The sequence below is a fragment of the Xiphophorus hellerii genome, chromosome 15, assembly GCF_003331165.1.
Source record: "Xiphophorus hellerii strain 12219 chromosome 15, Xiphophorus_hellerii-4.1, whole genome shotgun sequence".
NCBI classification, from domain to species: Eukaryota; Metazoa; Chordata; class Actinopteri; order Cyprinodontiformes; family Poeciliidae; genus Xiphophorus; species Xiphophorus hellerii.
In genome coordinates this window covers 2124107-2147214 of record NC_045686.1, presented here as the reverse complement: position 1 = coordinate 2147214, position 23108 = coordinate 2124107, and the positions used below count along the sequence as shown (strand labels likewise).

At 33.7% G+C, this 23108-nt stretch overlaps 1 protein-coding gene across 2 annotated transcripts in view; it reads right to left on the bottom strand.

Annotated features, from left to right (window-relative positions):
• tbc1d32 (TBC1 domain family, member 32) overlaps positions 1-23108 on the bottom strand; it is a 64234-nt gene that overhangs the window by 30053 nt on the left and 11073 nt on the right. For both annotated transcript variants that reach the window (XM_032586175.1, XM_032586176.1), the window contains exons 14-25: positions 22386-22475; positions 20746-20888; positions 19129-19256; positions 17886-18087; positions 17270-17349; positions 16376-16514; positions 13769-13856; positions 12443-12561; positions 8788-8907; positions 8544-8632; positions 3068-3190; positions 545-653 (exon numbers count right to left, since the gene is read on the bottom strand). In XM_032586175.1, coding sequence (XP_032442066.1) covers positions 545-653; positions 3068-3190; positions 8544-8632; positions 8788-8907; positions 12443-12561; positions 13769-13856; positions 16376-16514; positions 17270-17349; positions 17886-18087; positions 19129-19256; positions 20746-20888; positions 22386-22475 — 1430 coding nt within the window. The remainder of the gene's footprint in view (positions 1-544; positions 654-3067; positions 3191-8543; positions 8633-8787; positions 8908-12442; positions 12562-13768; positions 13857-16375; positions 16515-17269; positions 17350-17885; positions 18088-19128; positions 19257-20745; positions 20889-22385; positions 22476-23108) is intronic.

Genomic DNA, 23108 nt, shown 5'->3' with positions numbered 1-23108 from the left:
ATGTGGAAGTAAAATGATTCATGCTTTTTAATAATGTTTTTACAAGCAGGGTTGAAAAATGGAGCCCCTTTTATTCTGATATCCCTAAATTAAATCAAGTGTAGCTAATCATCTAATTAGTAGAGTTTTTCTGTTTGTAATTTAATAAAAGAATAAATCCAGCTGTTCAGTGAAGCTGCCAGAGGTTCGTTAAAGTCATTATAGAGAATTTTAAGGCCAATATTAGATATAAAATTAGGGAAGAAACGATTAATCGTGATGAACTGATTATTCAAATAATCGTCAACTAATTTAGTCACAGATTAATCGTTAACCTGAGTATACAGACTCAAACAAAGTAGATTTTTTTCCCAATATTAAGGAATTAGACTTTAAAGCAAGCTCTTATATCTTGCTGAAAAATTGCTTCCAAGTTAGTTTACTAAGATATTTGCATATATTAATGCTTATCAGGCAAACAGTCACAAACAGACACAAACCAAATGTTGGAAATCAGGCCAAACTTTTCATGTTGGTGTGAAAGAAGATAATGTAGGAAGCTGACCTCTTCCAGGGCTCGAGAGGGAAGCCGCCTCTCAGATGGACCTCCGACCACATGAACACGAACCAAGACGTGATTCCTCTCCACTGACAGGCTGTCGATGATGATCGCCCTGAGAGGCAGAGAGAGAGAAGCAGGAATCACAAATTTTATGTTTTAGAATACTTAAATAACAAGTAACATTCACTCAACAAAAAAAGGTCTCCAGAAACCTAATTAAAGGTAGTTAAATCCAAATAAGCTGTTGCTGGCCATCCCCCGCAACTCAATGTTTACATTCAGACATGAAAATGGCTGCAAACAGACATGCAATTATTCAACTGTACATCTTTGAAAAGCAGAAGTACCGCCTCCTGCACAAGCAACAAGAATGCAGAAAGTGGTTTCTGAACAGTAAGTCACCAATAAAACATCTGTCTTTTCCAGCAGCCACTGTACAGCGGTAAAACCAGCTGTCCAAACGTGCTGGAGCTCGGCTTAGGTTGCTAGGTAACAAGGGGAGTTCCAGTGGGGCTGCTAGGTAACGGTGAGGGGCATTGCCTACTGATTTGTGTTGTGACATTCGGAAGGTTTTTGAAACGGATCATTAACTTATTGCCAAAAAACATCTGAGTGTTTTTTTGAAGTTTCTTTTTAGAAGCAGTTGAGACACAAATGGAAGAACAAACTGTGGAAAATGTGATTTTTCATAATAGATCCCCTTTAAAAAACACAGCAGTATTTATAGATGACAAAATCAACATGATGAAAATGTTACACTCATTCCTATCCTCCATTTTATTGACAATGAGTGATATGAAAGCCTTTCTGTAACATCTGAAGCCAAAATTACTGCAACCATATCAGTTTGAAAATAAAAGGGTAGGTTGTTTAAATCTCAGCTAAGGTCAGAACATTTCCAATTATAAGGACTAAAAAACATCAGTCTGTGGATAGGTCTTATAGTTGAAGCACTTTGGACTCCAGAAACTAATCAAAAAGACTATTTTGTTTTACAGTTCTCTTTCCAAAGGCCAGATTGCTCCAAAATGTTGCATGCTTATGCTTTATTGGTAAAAATATGTCTTAGATGTGAGTTCTGGTGTCATCGATGTTAAAAAGGTCAGAGACAAAACGAGGGGATGTGGAGGGAAAGGGGTTAACTCAAAGGTTAAACACCAAAACACAAAGTCAGGATGACACTGAGCTGAAAACACAGAGAGCAGCGTAGAATAAACAGAAAAGCTGATGCCAACCATTACAGAAAAAGTACAAAATAAATGAAAAAAAGAGTAAGAAATGAGCGGGCCATCATTCTGTGAAGCTGAGCGAGTTTTCAAACCTGACATGTGAGCGGCTCTTCAGGGCCATCTCCATTTGTAACCAGCAGCAATAGCAGCGCCTCCATTAGAAGAACTCTCAAAGAAACACTTTGGGAAATGGTCTTTTTATTTATCCTTCCTTCCATTTTATTTATTTATTATTCTGAGACATCTAAAGCATGCATTTTTTTTATTAGATCTGAAAGTTTTCTGTCAAATCAAGATGATGCACAAAGAGAATAAAAATGAGGCTAATTTACTGAAATTTCTGACTGTTGGCTTTTAGAAAAGCCGAAACAGTCAGTTTGATGTTTTCAATGCAACAAATGCGAGTCCAGATTTCAACATGCAGTTAAAGCAAGAAAATTTTGAAGTAAAATATTTAGAAATTAAATTTTGTCATCATTGTTTTAAATGGTAGCACCAACATTTTATTAACGTTGGTGTTTAATTACGTAATTTAAGTTGGTTTGTGCATAAAGAAAGAAAAAAGTAGTAGATTTTGCAATAAAGTAGATTTTGAATTTTTACCAATATGTTTGGTCTGAAAAGCCTCTAAATATATTTTTTAACTTGTTTATTCACCATATTAGCGAGTTATTCCTGGGGTCCACACCACAAACATTATAAAATATAGCTGCAAACTCAGCGTGGCTCCTTCAGACTAGTCAGCAGCAATTAGCAAACACCTGGTGAAACTGCAGATCAACTGAGTTCATTATAGGAGCTACTTCTCAGTGAAACGCTGGTAAAAACATTGATAAAGGGCTAATAGAGAAGCCATGTTGTGATGACTTACTGAAGGTGGAGTTTCAGAAAGAGCAGGAGTTTCTTAAAGAGACAGAGGCCCAATTTAACAGAGGCATTAAATTACAAAGTCTAATTTCTTTTAAGTCATATTTGATTTGCGGCATTGTTGTGCTATTAAATGATTCTACATAATACTGGCCCTTTAAAGATGTTTTTCAGGTAATACTACGTCTTTATTCTGCTAATATTATGATCGTATTATTGTAATAAAACTTCCTGTAGGTTTATTACAATGATGAATATTCTTGAAAATATTTCATCATTTGTAATTTTCTGAGCTGTTTTGAAGAAAAAAATAGAGAGTTTATTTACAAGCCTCATTTGTAATTAAATCAGAATTTAAACTGCCAACATTAACTGACCCGGCTCTGTGTGAACCGAGTTTTCATCTAACTCTGCGTTTCTGGCTTCGTACCCGTCTGTGGCGTCTTGGTCAGCGACGTTTTCCCTCTGACTCTGCAGCAGCGTGCAGCAGATGTTGTACTGGCTCTCCAGCAGCAGGAAGGAGTCCAAGCAGCAGCAGAGCACACTGAGCAGTCTGCAGCGATGCACACAAACCCAAAACAAAGACACGAAATTACAGACACGCCTGGCAGACCGAGATACTGCATCAGAACGGCACTACAGAGAATTACAAACTTTAATTTAGTGCATACTGCACTGCAGGGCAGAAACACATGGGCAAAGACTCAGTTTGGACTTTTTCTTTTTGTCCCCTGGCCTTTTGTCTGCTCGTATTAGGTCAGCCAGCACAGCTTGTTAAAGCCAATTGAGAGCTTTGTCAAGTGGGAGCCTTCGGGAAAACATTCACGGTTCATTTTCAGCTGCTGGTAATGACAGCGGGCTCAGACAGGCTGATAAGATCCAGCGACATTTTGAAATATTGAGAGAGCTGGAAAACAAAGCAAGCGCTCGGATTTAAACCAACATGTCTGTCCCGGTGAGAGTAGAAAAATTACAAAATATTCCAAAAATTGGCTCCGTTTTATCCGTCTGACTGATTTCAGCCTAAGCCTGTCACAATAAGACGATAAAATGTCCCAGAAGTTATTGAGACATTTTGTTATTGTTATTGTTTTGAGACCATTATCAACAGTAACATAGGGGTAAAAATGCAAGAACACATTCTCAAAAATCAATGCATTTTAAATCTTAACAAAAATGTGACACAAAAACTGGAAGACATTTTAAATATCAAAAATAAATAAATAAAACAACAAATAAGATAAATTATGAAGTCAATGAAATTGTCCTTCAAAAGAAAAACATCTGAGACTAAAACACCAGATTAAAGACTTTTATCATCCAGTTTTTGGTAGAAAAAGAGAAAAGACAAAAACAATAAATTACACGAATGGACATTATTGAGCTCGTTTTAATTTATCTCATAGCGACCGGCCTTTAATTTCCGTCTCATCCTCTGCAGTTTTGTGGTAATGTAGCCATAATCTGATAGTTTTCCATGTTGTGTGATCAGAGTCGGAGTGTTTGTGGATCTTTGGACGGTTTCTTTGTGACTGACGGCTCGGCTCACTCTTTCTGACAGCTGAACATCAGGAAGCGAAGAGTTTGTCAGGAACTTCTCACCCTCAGTTTGAAACAATGAAGCAAACCTGCAGCTCTCCGTTTGAGGCGGATGCTTTAAACCCACCAAGACTGTGAGTTTAACAGAGGAAAAGCCTGATTAACATCTGTTTCTTTTCTTTAAAGCTGACCTTTTAGGATTCCTTTAACATGTTAAGATGGGTGAAACAAAAGATCACATTTTTTGCAGAAAATCATTCTTAGATGAGATTTTAATTTTGTTTTAGGGTGTCTTGTCACTTTAAATCCAAATAAGCTGCTACTCAACTCAACATTTACACTCGCGTGAAAATGGCTGCAAACAGAAACGCAATTATACAACCTTACATCTTTGAAAAGCAGAAGTGGTGGCTCCTGCACAACCAACAAGAATGCACCAAGAGATTTCTGTATGTAAAGTCAACACTTTGTACAGTGCAAACTTTTTAGGTTTTTTAGCCTTTTTCTGAGTTTATATATTCCAGTTAATCATTAATCGATTATTTAATGATTAATCGTTTCAGGTCTGCAGGGTGCGATAGATGCTAAAGTAGTGCAAAAACCTTTTCATTTACATTCAGGTATATTCCGAATGTAAATATAACCGTTTTTAGAGCGAATCTTAAGTATTAGCAGCGTTTAGCTTTTCTGTCGACTAATCACAAATAAAAAATTGTGAACAGTTCATTTTATAATCATGTTTCCACAACATCAATAAAGAGTTTAATTCAATAATTCCCTTTTGTGAGGTTGAAATATCGTCACTCAAGGTGAACTGGACAAATTATTTTATTAAACGTTGAAAGATGTGCATGAAACAACAAACCGTTTATTTATTAAAGAAACAAACTAAATGACAGGACCTTAAGCCATCAGATAGCTAAAAGTAAAGCAAACATTTTCACACTCACAGATGTTCACTTATCTATTCATTGACGTTAGTAATTGTCATTAACTTTGTTTCCAGCCCAGCTTTTTGAAAATTTTTTCCTCATTTGTTAAGTTTATATTAATAATGTAGCAAATTATAATGAAGCTGAACAGAGTTTGGTTCTCCAACCGTATTAACTAGATTAGTTTAGAGCGGAATAAAATCATCAAAACAATTTAAACTGAGAATGAGATCTGGTTGCTATGACAACAAAGAGGCTTGCAGTACAAAGGAAGCTCAAGGATTTTAGTCGTCATTAGTTTGATCATCAAGAGATTTTGAGGTTTTGTTTTGTTTCCAGCACTTGAGCAAAGATACAATTACATGAAAGTGACTGTTGGTTATTAAACCTGAAATGAGCTCAGTAAATGTAAGATTTATGATTTGAGGACTTTAGTTTTAACAGGTGGGGTTGTGTACAGGACTTAGAAAAAGAATGTAGAAATAAGAAAAATGTGATTCTTCTTCAAAATGTTTAATTGATTTTTCAAATAAAAACTACTAATATTTAGCATTTTTAAAAGTAGCTTTATATGTTGAATCAAATAAAGCTTGATGTATTTTTGCATGTTGAAAACTAATTAAATTTTGTATTTGTAAAAAGATATTTTATAAATTTATAAAGAAATTCTTTGGATGTTTTTAAGACGAAGCCACTAGTTCTACATATGTTTGAGAAAAAAACCTGGAAATTTCTCAATCTAAAAGCAAAAAATCTTCAACTTCTGAAACTCAAATTTCCAAAATTTTTCGTGAAAATATTTTTTGTTAATCTCAAAATTTTGGAAGTCATCATAGATGTGAGATGCAAGAACCACTAACTGAGTTTGAAAATATTAACATTTTAAACTTTTCACACTCAGAAATTCCCAAGTTTTTTCAAGAAAAGTGTGTATTTGTAAAAATGTAGTTATGGACACAGATGTGCCACCAAAATTAATCTAAAAAAATTTCCAGAAAAAAACTTTGAAAAGTTGAAAATGTTTGACTTTTGAAACTCAAAAATGTCCTTGTTTACTTTTTTTTTATCTAAAAATTTCTGAGTTTTTCCCAACAAATTTTTGACTTTTCAAACTCAGAAATTTTAAAGTTTTTCTAGAAAATTTCCAAGATTAATCTCAAAATTTCTGAGTTTTTTTTCTGGCTGTCAGATCCAGATCAAGAATCCAAGGACAAGAACAAAAATCTAGTATCTGCCGAAAATCTCTTTCACAAATTGCTAAATTCTGTATTTGAATTATTACTGTAAAAATCAACTGGGGAAAAAGGGACATGTTATATTGATTATTTAGAAAATAATCAATATAACAAATAAATTCCCCCAGTTCCTCTAAAGGCAGCCGACACTCAAGAGGAGAAAGAATAACACTCATTACTACAGCTAAACAACCTGAAGCTGTAATCTATTATTCATTACCTGACATCCATGATACATGATCAGCTGAGCGCACTACAAGGCCGGGTCTCACATTCCTGTCTACGGTGGGCAGATAATCACAAAAGGTGATAATATATCCGAGTCGGATCTCAGGTAAGGCAAAGTCATTTAAACGGCTCCACAGACCAGAACCATTAGTAAAAGCCATGAAGGATTTCACCCTGAAACCCAATGAGAATGCTCAGGAATAAAACGAGCAGGTCAGGAAAACGGTGGTTTTCTGCATTTATTACTTTTACTGCATTTTCTGCTCCTTTCACTGCAGTTTGGGTCACTGTTTAAATAAGATACAGAGGCCTATAAAAGATAGTGTTACAATCGTTTTATTTCACCAGGTATGTGTATGAAGCAACTACATCAGAAATGTAAACATGGCAGGATTTGAGTCATTGATAGCAAGATGGCTAATGGAGCACATTGAGCGGCGCATTGAGCGGCGCATTGAGTGCAGGTTTGTCAGTTAATGTGTCGGTCCGGGCGGTAAACGAACGGAGCGGTTTGTTCCCTCGGCTTCTGGATGTTAGTAGGAATGGGCCGAAACAGAGTGAGTCAGCAAGACTCCAAACGAGCCGAGGCTGATGTGGCTTAGAAAGCTTTTAACGACTCAAAGAAACACACAGAGGTCACATGATACTTCTGCACATACAAAGGGAAACAAGCAAGAATAAAAAATTTTATTTTTTTTTACTTTAAGGATCGTCAAAGATTCGTCTAAGGCAACTCTGCAAAACAAAATGCTACCAAGTATTTTTGTCTAGTTTCTAGTGCAAATATCTTAATAAGACTAAATTAACTTACAAGTAACTTTCAGCAAGAGGTTAAGTCAATAATTCCTTAATATTGATGAAAAAGTACTAGTTCCATTGTTACAGGTGAAATAATCTGAAAGTGTAACTAACACTTTTTGATCAACATTCAGGAATTATTAACTTATAACAGGCTGTAATTTTCTTTTTTTCTTATTTAAAACAAACTAAGATATTTGCAATAGAAACTAGACAAAAAAAGATTTTGTGTTTTTGCAGTGAAGAGTGTTCAAAATGGGGCACCAGAGGCTATTTGCAGCTCCATTACTTTTTTTCTGAAGTCTTGGATCTATGGTTATAATCCAAAATGACATAATAGGTCCAAAAATAAAAAGTCAGAAATTTTGACACTAATTTCAGAAATTTTCTAGAAAAATTTTTTGGAAATTTATGAGCTTGAAAAGTGAAAAATTTGCAAGAAAAGTTTCAGAAAATTTGAAATTAATATGAAATTTTTTTTTAGGAAAAAAACAATTAGATATTTCTGAGCTTGAGACGTAAAACATTTATCTTTTAAAAAAACAAAGAATTTTTTTAATTAATATTAAAAAATGCTAGAAAAAAATAAAGTTGGAAATTTCTGATCTTGAAGGGTCAAAAATCTCAGAAAAAATTCTGAGATTTTGAAATTAATCTCGAAAATTTTCTAGAAAAAAAAAAAGGAATTTCTGAGCTTCAAAAGTGGAAACTGTTTTACTTTTGGAAGTTTTTTTCTAGAAAATTTCTGAGAATAATCAAAAAATGTTTTGTGATTTTCATCTACAGTAGCTCTAATGTGCTGTGATACAAATCAGAGATAAAACATTTTATTTAAAATCACAATATATTTGGTAATTTTATTAAAAATGACATTTTTTGGACACCCCTGATGAAAAGTGAAAGAAACCATTTTTTTATTCATTTATTTTAAGTGGGTTTGTTTTTCATTTTAACCAGCAGTCTCACTGAAGGAGCGAGTTACTCATAAATACCTGCAGAGCCGAGCTTATTTCGATCTTATCCAGAAAAATCCTTTCATCAATCTCCCAAAGCCGCTAATCAAAGTGGAAGGCTGCTAATGCCACAGACTGAGGGGAGTGAGTGTGTGCTAATCCCATATCATGCGCTTCCCCCCTCCGATGTCAAGCTATATGGGAAAAAACACTCATCTCACCTCAGGCCGAAGACGTGCGACTGTTCGTACTGGAACAGCGAGTGGATCTTCACATCCGAATCCACGGCAACCAGCCTGTCAATCAAATCCTGAAACAAGAAGCAAAACAAAAACTGAGCAGAGTAAGGTTTAATGGAAGGCCTTTGTGCTTTCCACTCACTCCCGCTGGTACGTGTGGGTGTGAGTGGAAGGATGAATCGAAGCGCAAAGACGCCCTCTGCTGGTCGGGAAGGAAACTGCTCACAGGTATGGAGGATGGGATTTCTCTCAGGCTGTATTCGCTCTTGTTCGCCAACGGCTGTCGGCAGAGAAGCTCCCAAACGGAGGAGGAGGAGGACAGGAGGTTGATCAGGGACAGGAAGGACTGGGGACACAGAAACAACAAGCTGGTAAAAAATACAAAAAAATTAATAGAAATTAGGAATGCACCAATCCACGTTTTTCACTTCCGATACCGATACCTGAGGTTCATTCATGAATTTAAGCAAAAATGCTTCAGCTAATTCTGTATCTCACTTACAAGAACAATTAGAAGTTATTTAAAAATGTCAAACTGATCATTTTTATTAAGGACAATGTCAATTTTAAAAGACTTCATGATGGAACAATTGTCTTGAAGGTTTGAATTAGGGACGCACCAATCCACTTTTTTCACTTCTTATACCGATATCTGAGGCTTAGCATCAGCCGATACAGAAAAACGATGCTTAATTGACTTGAAAACTTTTTTTTTTTTAAACAGACATTTATTTGATAACTCTGCACCAGTACACCACATTTCAATAGCATCACAATCTTGGTCAAACATGTAAAAGCAACTTTAATTTGTTCAGTCAGTGCACTTTAGAGTTATAACAGCCAATTTAAAGTAAATAATGAAGAGACATGTAAACAAACATATAAAAAAATAAAGTGCAACAAACCTTTAAAATGGTTCAGAAAGTGCAAGGAATTCTAGATATAATGTAAAACAAACAATAAAACATGACGTAGCTCAAAATATAGAGTTAGACTGAATAGATCTGTCCTTATTGATCAGGGGCATCGTCACTGATATCCGATCACATGCAACTGCAGTGATTTTAATTAAAAATAAATAAAAATCAAGGCACAAATTTGAATTTATTGTGGATTTGCCTCAATTCTTCCATGTTTTTTAAATCATTCTTGCTTGCAAACGATTATGTAAAGAATGTGTTTTAACTAACGTTAAGATTATTATCAAAGTATGTTAGGCTTTCATAAATTAAAAAAATAATAATTCAAATGCAAAAAAAAAGAAAATATATAGGATGAATTATAGGCTAACATGTTTTATTTCCATAAATTAACAGATTAAGTAAATATTTAAGATAATATTCTTAAAGTAAAGATGCTGTGAAACCAGAACTTGTTTTATTTTGTGTTTCCTGTGGATTCTGGTGAAAATCAGAGACTTTCCACACGGTTTGTTGGGCTTTGAGGATTTCCTGAATACAACCTGGCAGCTGACACGCTGATAAGGCTGGCTTTAACGCCGCCGGTGGCAGGGTTGGGGTCAAAGTTCACAGTTCACTGACGGTCTGGATTCAGTCGGCCAGTTTCACAATTCGGCCGCACGCAACCTGACGCTTCAAGTTGAATTATTTAGACTCTTCTAGGCGAGAAAAGAGAGAAACATTTGGTGCAAAAGGAAACTAAAACGTTTCCACCCACATTTCCAAATTTACAAAATTTAATTTCTACATTTTTTCTTATAGCTGAGGACATTTGAGTCCAAAAAAGTTAGTGGTTGGGTTGTTATCTGTACATTTAAACATCAGGAATAAAACTGTAGAAAAAGGGTTTTTTACACTGCAAAAACAAAATATTACCAACTACTTTTAACCTAATTTCTACTGCAAAAATCTTAGTTTTGTTGTATTTCAAGTGTAGGCTACTAACTTACAAGAAACTTTTCAGCAAGATATAGGAGCTTGTTTGAAGTCATTAATCTTTAATATTGATGAAAACCTAGTAGTTTAACTGGCAGATTATTTCACTTATAACATGGGAAAAATATTGAGATAAGTGGAATAATCCTCCAGTTGAACTAATACTCCTTTTAATCAATATTAAGGAATTATTTACTTAAAACTAGTTTCTATAACCAGTTGAAAAGCTACCTGCAGGTTAGTTTTGTTTTATTTCAAGTGTACCAATATATTTACAGAAGAATATGTCATTTACTGAGTAACTGATCAAAAATAAACTGTTACTTAAAAAAAGAAGCTATGTGGCAATGTTGTTATTTTAGATATCAAATTGAAAATAATTAATAAAAATAGCATAAGTACATGATACAATCAGGCAAAATAAAGTTTTCATAATAATTTTCTTTCAGTTTAAAACTTTAACAAAAACTACAAGTTTGTTTTACTTAAAACAAATGTGATCTTCATTTATTGCAGTTACTCACAGTGGATAAAGTATTCAGAAATTTACTCACTTAATAGTAAAGTTACTGAAGTAAAAGTAACAAATAGAGTGTAATAAAGTCATTTTTTTCCAAAAGAAGTAAATGTAACTGGTTGCTGTCCAACTCTGGCCACAACGCTAAAAAAACCTTTTATATTTAAATTTATCTTTGGGATTATTAAAGTATTTATGAATTTATGGAGGAACCAACAAGTAACACAATGTAATTTGAATTATTCCACATTTTTCCACCATGGTTGGTGAAACCTTCTTGAAACAGCAAAATAAAATCAGTTGTTTGCAGTTCATAAATTTGCCACTAGATGTCACCGTGTCATATAGAATATTAAGTGAATTCTCCAATAAATATCACTAAAATTAAGTGATTTGTTGTTGTTTTTTAATGAATAAATACACTGAACTATTAATGTGTTCCTAAGCAGCTGCAGTAATTTAAGTAGAGATGCACCGATAGAAACATTTTGGCCGATATCGGTGTTTGACAATAACGTTACTGAAACTTTTTTTTATTTCAGACTTGAAGTCCAACAAAAAAAAAAAAAAACTAACAAACAACCAAACCGATATACAAATATTGACCAGTCCATATATTGATGATATTATGATATTGATGATATATTATATATATTTTCCAACCCTTCCAACGCTGAAAGAATAAAAATAAAAATCTGCTTCAGTTAAACACCCAACAATCCTGCGCTGCAGTACTATTTCTGTCAAATAAATAAATGACAAGATTTTTCACTTATGGGATCAATACCAATATTTCAAACATTGACATCGGCCGACACCGATGTTGATGCAGATGTGATTCATCCCTGGTTTAACCAAACTTATTTCTGAGCCAAATTACAGAGAAACCATATGCTGCCATATGTAGCTTTATTTCTTCGTAACTGACTCAAACTTTAATGTAGGAAAGTCGATCAAATGAACAAAATATGAGCTTTAGTAGTTCTCAGCTTAAAAAACTAATAAAAATGTAAAATCTTCTGGAAATATATTGTGTAAATAAACAGTTTGAAAGACAATATGACCTTTAAATGTGGCTTAAATTTCTCTTTTTATGCAGAGCCAGCCAAAGCAATTTTGGGGCCCTAACCAGATTTTAATCCCCCCCCAGCTCATACCAACATGTCAACAGATGTTTCACCATTGTGTGTAACGTACCTATTATTTGTAAGTAGTTTAAAAATGCTCCAATTATTTAGCATTTTGAAAAACAGAGTGATATTAAAATGTAGCAATTTAACTATTTGACAGTAATAATGAATTTAAATGTATGTAAAATGTGTCTATTACTTCTAAATAAACAAAATGAGATTCACATTATCTTCTTACATAAAAATAAACATTTGTAATAAAAAGTACAGCTGTTGAGGCGACCATAAGCAACCGCTCAACTCGCGTATGCTTTGGGCCGGCTCTGTCCATGCGCTTACCTTGAGGCAGCTTCTGTCTATGGAGTCCATGGGGGTCGGTTTGGGTCGGACGACTCTGGCGTCGTCACTTCCACATTCGAGAGCCGACCACAGATCCACAACCAGCAATCTGACAAAACCTAGAGATAAAAAAAAATTATATCTTTCCCAATTCAACCGTCAGGAAAACTTTTAGTGAAAACAAAAACAAGTGTAGCACCACTTATAGATGTAAACTGGATTAGGATGAACACAGCGGAGAAAAGTTGCCAAATGATTTGAAACATCAACATTTTTATCTTAAACATCTTCAGTTTAAGATAGAAGTTTTATTTATATTTATTGAAAATTAGGCTCACAAGATTGATTTTGTTGGTAACTTTCTGTAATCTACAGAAAATGCAAAATATATAAACATTCCTTGTGTTTTAATAAATATTCATTACCAAGTTGCACATCATTCAAATCCTGTTTGTAGCTTTGACACATCTTCAGAATTAATTTTTAGTTGATTTTCCAGTTTCTACAAAATCAAAATCTCAAGTAATTTAGTGCAAATATTTTAGTAAATTTGAAATAAGACAAAACTAACAAACTTTTCAGCTAAATATAGGAACTTAAGTCAATAATTTCACTTATAAAATGGGGAAAATGCCTTGTTCACCAATATTAAGGAATTATTTACTTTAAAAAGCTCCTATTTTTTGCTGAAAAGTTACTTGTAAGCTAGTTTTGTCTTATTTTAAGTGTATAAATATATTTCCACTAGAAACTAAACCAAAAATACTTGGTACGATTTTGTGTTTCTACAGTTTGAAAGCCTTAATTTCACTTCACATTTTGTTTTCATTATGGTCAAATATTTCAATCTTTGTCTTAAACTATAAATTTTTACTCCAGAATAGATTTGGCTCATTAATTTGAGCAGTTTTGAGTCGATAGCATTGATTCTGGAGCAGCAGCGACTCACCGACCAGATAATCCGACTTAATCTTGTTAAGTTGAGACATTTTTAAAGATTTAGCATCACTTATCAAAAATTTAAATGAATCCATAAACCATCTAAGTTTGGGACTATTCTAAGTAAATTCACTTCTTGCTTTTAAAACTCACTGAAATTTTAAGTTGTATAAACTAAAGACCTTTCTGAATGAATATGTACAAACTTTTCAAAATAAATTCACAGTATTTCCTCTTTTTATACCAAAATGCACCCAAATTTGACAGTGAACAACTCCAGAGACGACCAACAACAAAATTCTTCACAGCAGCTGCACAAATTTCCAATTCAAGCCTCAAGCATCCCAGCTGGCAAGTGTGTGTTTGTACAAATGAGCACTTTGTTACCTGAGCTGTGCAGAGCTGCAACCCCTGGAGCGGTCGCCGCTACCTGTGTCACCATCACTCCGTATCCAAACTTCTCACAGCGACTCACCTTCAGCAAAAACACGAGCAAGAAGACGCAAAACTGTTCAACTATACAGCTGGGTGCAGAAACAAGCTATTAAAGGAGCAGAAATAAAACACATTCAAGGAATTTAATTAATTTCAACATAATTTAAAAAAAAAAAAGCCAAAATAAAATAAAATCACGTGCTGTAATTAAAGTGCAATGTCCAACAGAAACAGTAATTACAAAACCGTGCAGAGGATGTCAGTAAATTGGGTCCAAAGGGAGTTGACTGAGATTTGCATGTAAGACTGGGCATATGCGTGTCTACAATATAAATCTTACAAATCCTGCTTCAGTATCCGAGCACCAGCTGAATACTAAACAGATAAACAGACTTTAGTAAACAACACTGCGTCCTTCAGGAGGAGGAGGATCAACAAAACAAATGCATTCTTCAGGAAAAACAAAGATGTGAGAAACAGTTCAGGAACAAATGTTTTAAAGATGAAGCAGAAGAAACAGAGCAGCTTCTGCATGTTTGTGCTGCTTAATTACTGAAATGTGTTTTTTATTCTTTGGTTAAGGCTAAACCTTTGATTTACAGGGATTTGTAAAAGTTTGAAGTATTTAATTTATGAGATTTTCAATGGATTTTACAACTACACATCTGAAAAGTGCGGAATACATTTAACCACAATGGATTCTCCTGTTTTAAAGGAATTCGCCATTAATTATAACAATAAACTTTGTCTGAGAAACATTTATTTAAAATATAAAAACACTGCAGCAGGCTGTTTGGTTTTCATAAATTTAAATAAATATGCTACAGCGCTAGCTAGCTCCGTCCAGCCAGAACAGTAATTTTTATGCGATAAGTAACGTTCAGCTGTTTAAATTTGAACCAAAGTGCATTGAAAAAGAAGCCAATGCAGAAATGACAACAGGAAAATGAAGATGAGGAGATAGTCGGCCAAAAACATCAGCTGTTTATGTTGGAAATGCTGCTAAAAAGAAGAATATATGCTGCAAATAGCTCCAGTTTCAGACTCAAACTGTTTTTAAATTATGTTAAACTGCATTAAATTTCCTCAAATATATTAGAACGGTGCGTTACAAAGACTTAAAGATGCTTCGTTCACTCGTTAAACATACATTATCTTCCGATTTGTTTTGATTTTGTGCCAGCTGCTGATAATGGTGTAAAATATAATAAAGTAATTACATATTACAAACAACAACTTTTATGTTAATGGGAAAATGTTTACATATTTAGACCAACATGTTGAACTAGTCTCTTTAAAACTCTGAGGAAAGTATTTATAGGTGTATACAACATACACCAGTCTAAAAACTAAAAAAATATCCTGATTAATTCATTCAGATTCTCAGATAAAAGTTTGGATTTTACAAAAAAAAAGTTTCTATCTTTGACATTTACTGTCACAGTTGAAGGTGAAAATCCCTCCTAGCATGATTTATTGAGTCGTTTCTAAGACGTTCTCTAATCCTCAAACATATATCCCATAAACTTTGACCTCCAATTAATGCTCACCACTACTTTTTGTATTTCTATTTATAAAAACTATATACAATACATAGTTCTACATAGCACGTGTGCAACTTTGTGTCGCTTTATCACATAAAATCCAAATTAAACGTACTTAAGTTTGTGGTTCAAGTAGGACAAAATGGGTGTGAATACTTTTGCTAAACTCTGTAACACACAGTTTCAGTTATCCATTTATCTCAGATATTAAATAAGCCTCCACAAAGTTAATAATTTCAAGAACAGAGACATAATTACTGCATATCGATACCAATTCTTATCACTAAAAACTCAATGGTTGTTCCAGTGAAGGCAGGATAATATACCTGGCTTACGTATTAAGGAAGATACTGAATAAAACTTTTATTCCAGATCAATAATGTGTTTGAATCATCATTGGATGAGTCAAACATTCAAAAGTAGCTGTTCACTCCCATGCCACATTTAATTTTTTTACATGGAAATCCAAATTCGACTTATCAATTCAGCATAGATCCGTTGATTGATTCATAATTGATAGAAAATGGTACTTAGTGGGAGATTCTTATTTACAAAATTTGAACCAAGTGAATCAAAAACTTTACCGCTTTAGGAATTTTAGGTTGTTTGGTTTTTTTTTATCTTAAATGCAAATTTTTATATTTATTGCACAGTTTTGGCTTAATTACTGCTCTGAATAACTTGGTTTTTCAACAAGATGACATTTTTTGAGAGTATACTCCATTTAACAATTAATCAATTACTATTTTAAATCGATTAATCATGATTAATCGTTTCAGCTCTATAGTCTAGTGTCTAATGCTGATATTAAATATATAAAAAAATATAGTTGCATTGATTCGGGGAATGTTTTTATGAGTTTTTTTTCATGTAAAGCACTTTGATGCTGAAATATGCATTACAATTAAACTTGAATAAACCCAACAAGTAAACAGATGAGGCATAGGACTGAGGATTAGATCAGGTTTGGCAGAAATGTAAAAAAAGGTTAAGATTTTATTAATTCACTGTTTACCTGCAGTTTTTTGGTGAAGCGAGAGAACATGTAGGAGACGCATTCGTTGATGGCACCTGTCTGCTGTAGCAGCAAAAGGCCTCTAGGGGTCGCAGCAAAGTTCAGCAGACTGCCCAACAAAGTTTCCTCCCAGACAAGCCTGTTCCAGATCCACAATAAAAAAAAAAAAACAGCATAATAAACCTCAGAACAAAACAACACCCACCAACAAAACACAGATATATTCTCAATTTACAACTTTTGTACTGAGAAATGTCCACATTTAGGCTGTTCAAGATAATCTAAGACGCATCTCAAAAACTGGTTTATTACATATTTATTAGTCTTATGAAGGGATTCTTATTATAAAGGCAAAAACATTTTATCTTTTGACACTTTAAGCTGTTTCAGAACAAAATAAAACAAACAGCTGAATACAGAAGTATCACCAATTAATTATTATAACAATTATCCAAAATAACAACACATTTTTTGATGAAAAAATATCGGATGGCTCTAATAGAAATATTTTAAAACATTGTGTTATTTAGTTCAATACACCAGAATAAATTTCTTTTGTTAATTATTAATACTTTTGGGCCACATATTATATCAACAGTTTTCCATAGGAATGCATTCAAAGGTCTGTTATTAGCCGCCGTTATTTTGGGGTTTTTGAGTCCAGCAGTTCTGAGCTTTTATTGGTTAATTATTAATAACAGAAGCTACATGACTTTTTATGTTTTATTTGACATGAGAACAATTGTTAAAGGCTGTAAAGTTTATGATCAAACTACTATTAAATTATTTGCTGCCATTAGTCAAATGAATATTAAATAATGAGTGAAGTATTGTAGCACCATCGACCTGTTTTATTGTCATTTCATGACTGAACTCATGTGTGTGTGATCTCACATGTTTGCCATTTCCTGGGTGGATGGTCCAGTGCAGGATCCAGAAACTGGAGTTGGAATCCTTTCTGATAAAGAACTCGTCTTTAAAACAAAACAAGTGAAAAAATCAGACCAGAAGAAATCACTTAAGTCATTATATCATAATAAAATTATTTTTGTGTGTTTTTTCATCTAAAAACAACAAATACAGCAGAGAATCATGAAGATATCCTCACAGTTTTGCAATAATTTGGATGTATGTTTTATAAATGTTTTAGTTTGTGTCACATTTTTATAAATTTCAGTCCTTCAGGCTTGATGTTCTGCAACATCCAGCGCTCTATTTTAAAACATTTTTAGCAATGAGAGTCGATATTATCGTCACAAAGTCACAGCAGGACGAAGGAAGCAAATAAAAAAAAAAGATCAACTAACAGCGACGGCTTTTTGTGGAGCATCGATTAAAACATCTGCAGAGGAACCTGCTTGGATGTTCAGTCAGAACTGAGAGTGGTGGGATTGTGATGAGATGCATCAATAAATTAATATCTGAATCAGTCTTTATATGGAATAAAGTTCTTGGTGACAATGTTCCAGGACTGAGATGGAGCATGAACCATGGGATGTTGCAGTTGTACCTTTTTCCAAGCAGCAGCGATGGCTTTGTGCAGGCCATATGTTTGCAGGACCTGCAGACCCTCACAGGTGTTGTACATCTGTCTACAAACAAAGATGAAAGCTCCACATAACGTCTGAGACGCGTCTGATTCACTTAGAGACGGCAGGGCTTTATTCAGCAGCCTCAAGGTGAACTGGACGACGATGTGAGCAGCAAAGGTTCTGCACAGGAAACAGAAAACATCTAGTAAGAAATAAAAGACCAACATCTGTGTGCACAGCATGCAGAAGCTGCAACGTCCATCACAAAACGTTACTTAGCAAGTCCTCAACCCTGAAATGCTGTAACGCAACTCAAATTGATAACTTAATCTATTTCAGATTAATTATACACATGTTGATGTTTTTAAGACTTTATTTCTATTAATTATGATTAATAGAAATAAATCATAATGGATGGATGATGACTTTCTGCTTATAGGTAACAAAAGCACAACATTTAAAGTTGCTTCATTAAAATGTTCTGTTGCTAAAATACAGCAAACAGCTGTTATTGGACAGAATAATCCAAACTTCTTGAAACATAAAAGTTTAGATTTTTTTTTTTTGCTTAATAATTTATTTTGGGTTAAACTGAAGAAAACTGAAACTGTAGTCTAATGAACATGACTTAGGTCAGCCTTTATTTGAAAAAGGTGTAAAAGTATAAATAAAAGCAGATTTGGGATCAACAAGGTTTGCTTTAGTGTGGATTAGTGGATTACAACAACATATTAAGGGAATTATAGACAGAAAAAAATAAAGTGAATTTCTGCCAAGAAACTCAAATTTTTTTAGATTTTCTAGAAAAAAAAAAACCAAGAAAATTTCTGAGTTTGAAAAGTCAAAAATTTTCAACTTCTGAAACTTAAAGTTTCACTTTTTTTTTCTCAAAAAACAGATTAATCTCAAGATTTACTCCTTTTTTTCTATCTACAACATCCCTAATATGTGTGTAGATGTGGTCTTTATTTATCATGAATTCAAGGAGAAAGCGGAAAGCTTGGTTATTAAAAGATGAACACATCGTATTGTGTCTGACATTTTTGTGAGTTTTTAATTTGTGGGTTATAGTTTTGTCCTAATTTTTTTTTTAAAGTCTCCATCTGCATCAACCACCGACGCTGGTGGGACAAATTTGTAGCATTCATAAAGCAACTTTTATAATAACACAAAGTAGATTTTTTAATCTTGATATTTAAAGAGGTTTAATCAGTGTCTTACTTTTCACTGTGGGCAACAACAAGGTTCTTCTCGTACAGGAAAAGCGCTAATCCTCTGTCGGTGTTTGCGATGCGGGCCAAAACGTCGGCGATGAGAATCAGAGTGGCTGCAGGATTCTTCAAGTTAGTCTGGAAACAAACAGATATGAACACAAATTAACAAATTTATCTAAGAGCTTTCAGAAAAAAAGTGGTACGAATGAAACAAAGGTTTGTCTCTGATTATTTTACTCAAATGATTTTTCCAGATTTTTGTAGATTTCTTAAATGCAGCAGTTTAAGTGAGAAATATTGAATGTAAAGTTTTACATATGAAATTTGACAAAGCATTTGCTAATGTAATACTAGAGGTGTGCAATACCACATAGTTTGGTTTCGACCCGATACCAAGTTAATACAGAGTCAGTATCGTAGATACCAATACTTTTTATTACTTAAGTCTGATATATCATTAAACTTTAGACTGTATGTGTTTTGTGTATTTTTTAAATTATTTTTTTATAACCTGGAATAAACACAGTACTTTATCATATTGTTTTGTTATGAAACAAAAAATATACATTTAAAATAAACAAAGCAAATCTGTGTGCATTTTTTCCTGAATAAATAAAGTGCAAAACAACAACAAAACATTTTGGAGATACTGACTTGGAATTGATATAATCGATATTTAGGACCGCCTCCAAAAATGAATACATTTTACATAAAAGATAAAAACATGTAAAAATGTTTCAGCAAACACAAATGTTTTTATTTTTATTTCTTATTTTAAAAAAGAACTGGATAATTTGTTTATTTGCATCTTTAATGTATTTCTAATGTATAATAAAAGGCTTATGTGGTTTAATAAAAAAATCTGCATTTGTTTGCATTTTTTTATCCAATTAATTGTTCGATTAATCAATAACTAAAATAATTGTTAGTTACAGTCCTACTTCAAATTAGTCCATTCAACACAATTATGTAATAAAATCTACTAACAGGGAAGCAACAGGGCTGAAGAAGAGAATAATCGAACTTTAGAGATGCAGTTTGGACTGTAGATCAATAAATACCAGCAGCTCTAAATGGACTGAACCAACATTATAAATTGAAGTGGGCTGAAGTTTCTCTGCAATAATGTGAGAGGCTGCATGAATTTAAGATATTGATGCAAAATGTGGTTTAATCTGCTGTTAAATTATACGATACGCCTGATTTCCCCTACAGCGCTGATGCTTTTCCTTTAGGTTTTCATCAAATACCCAACGTTCCCCGCACCTCTTTTTGTAAAATTGTAAAAAAAAAAAAACGGGATGATTTCTTATGTCTCGTCACAGAAACATTATACTGTGACTTTGACTTTATGAGCTATAATTTTGTTTTATGACGGCGCTGCTCAAGTCTAGTCCTGGAGAGCTACTATAGTTTTAGATTAATCTCTTCTCCAGCACACCTGAATCAAATTAATGGATCGTTACTGGGCTTCTGCAGAGCTGAATGACTGAATGTGGATGAGGGAACTGAGGAGTTCTGTTGCAGGAATGTAAGTAAAAGTTGCAGGACTGGACTTGAGGCCCCAGTTTATGATTTCTATCAGCTCATAAAGTGTGTGTTAGTGTGTGCTGGAGAGACGGACCTGTTGTGCATTGAGGAGAGCAACAACAGGTGTGAGCAGAGTCTCAATAACAGCAGTCTGGTGAAGACAATCAGCAGCACATTCTGTCCGTTCACATAACATCCACAGCACCTCCATCACCAGACAGCTGGGCGACAGCGAGCCTGAAGGCATGAAGCAAAAGACAAACTGGTTAAATATGTTACATAATGTCCACATGGTATGCTGTGGAACAACAGCTGCATTTCTGTTAACCATAGAACTGTGCTAATTGAAATTATGAAAATAAATTCAAAATATGTTTTCTGATTAAATGTTTTTGGTGGTTTTTACGATGCCGTATTTTGGCTTTGGTACATTCCCACCAAAGAAAAAAACTTATATCTGGAGAATAATTTCAAAAACAAGAAAATTTCTCAGTTTGAAAAGTTGAGATTTTCCAAAAATAATAAAACTTTCTGAGTAATTCAGAAATTTTCTAGAAAAAAACAAGATAATTTTTTTATTTATCTCTGAAATTTTCTAGAAAAAGGGTTCTACAAGTTTCAAAAGTCATACATTTCCAATAAAAAGATTTTGAGATTAATCTCTGAAATTTTCTAGAGCTTTCTGAGTTTGAAAAGTTGAGACTTTCCCAAATAAAAAAAACTCTGAAATTTTCTAGAAAAAAACATGGAAATTTCTGACTTTGAAAAGTAAAGAATTTCCAACAAAAAAATAAAACTCCAAAAGTTTTAGATTAGTATCAGAAATTTTCTAAAAACAAAACAAAAAAACCAAGACAATTAAGACGTTTGAAAAGTTCTAAATTTGGAAGAAAAAAAACTGGAAATTTTGAGATTAATCTGAAATTCTCTAGAAAAACAGATGAACATTTCTGACTTTCAAAAGTGGAAAATTTTTGAAAACTCAAAACTTTTCACTTATAACATGGAAAAATGTCTTGTTGTAATTGACATAATCTACCAGTGGAACTAGTACTTTTATACCAATATTAAGGAATTGCTCACTTAAAACAAGTTCATATTTCTTTCTGAAAAGGTATTTAAAGTCCACCAAGATGTTTGCACTAGAAACTTGACCAAAATTACTTGGTGAGAGTTTATGTTTTTGCAGTGGGGTTAGGTTCCAAAAAAAACCTGATAGGCGAAATCCATGAAGTAGTGACCTTTATTTTTTACAATTATTATACAGCATAATTAAATACTCTACATTGAAACCAAAGAACAAAGCCTGTTTTCAGGCCTAAGCATTTTTTGAAACAAATATAATGCTTTCTTACAAATAACTACAGTAAAATAATCATTTTAATGATTGTGAAAGGTGAACCGCGTTATAGCGAGGGTTCACTGTACTCGTTATCTTTCGATACCACAGATGAAGCAAAAGTCTTGCTCAGCATGACTATCTGCAGCAGCCAAAGGGAATGATAATCAATGGGGAGAACGTTATCGATTATAGTCAGCAAAATTGCAGTTGTGAAATTCCTGAGTCTACAACATAACAGACCATAAAAACCCCAGAGAGATATTACAGAAGTAACTGAGTCAGTACAAGGTTAGCTGATAAAGTCTTTGTTCTGAGGAGTATTTTTCTGTCTGCTAGGGAGGATCTGCGACTCATGGACAAACCTTCTGCGTGTGGGAACGCATGTGACACACCTGTCAGTGACGAGTCGCCGTTCGAAGGTCGGGGGTGTCGATACATGATGTTAATAAGGATGACAATCAGCTCTGTCAGAGTAACCGGGTCTGAAACACAAACGGCAGCAATCAGTCAGGCTTCTTCTGTGTCTACACTGTAGAATAAAAATGTTGCTCACTCAAATTTGCCCAACATTTATTGAGCAGAATGAGATTCATAGATATTAGATTTGGAAATTGTCCAAATAAGACAGAACCAATTGTCAAATATGGTATTTTCTCCCTTCTGAAATAGTTTAGCTAACTTCAGGAATTGGAGATACAATATTTTAATTTTTCTTAAATAGTAAGTCACATTTCCTCCGTAGTTATGTGAGAGAAAATGTTTTGCATCAGTGAAATTAATTCAGGTTTTTTCTGTTGAGTCTTTTGTAAAGGAGGGAAATTGTCCTAATCTACTTTAAACATTACTCCTGCACTGCAAAAACACAAAATCTTACCAAGTATTTCTGGTCTAGTTTCCAGTGCAAACATCTTAGTACATTTGAACTATGACAAATCTAACGTACAAACAACTTTTCAGTGAGATATAGGAGCTTGTTTAGGTCAATAATTTATTAATATTGATCAAATAAAATTCTAGTTTCATTGGCAGATTGTTTCACTTATAACAAGACATTTTTCACATGTTATTTATAGTGAAATAATCTGTCAGTGGAGCTCAAACTGGGTTGCTAGGTT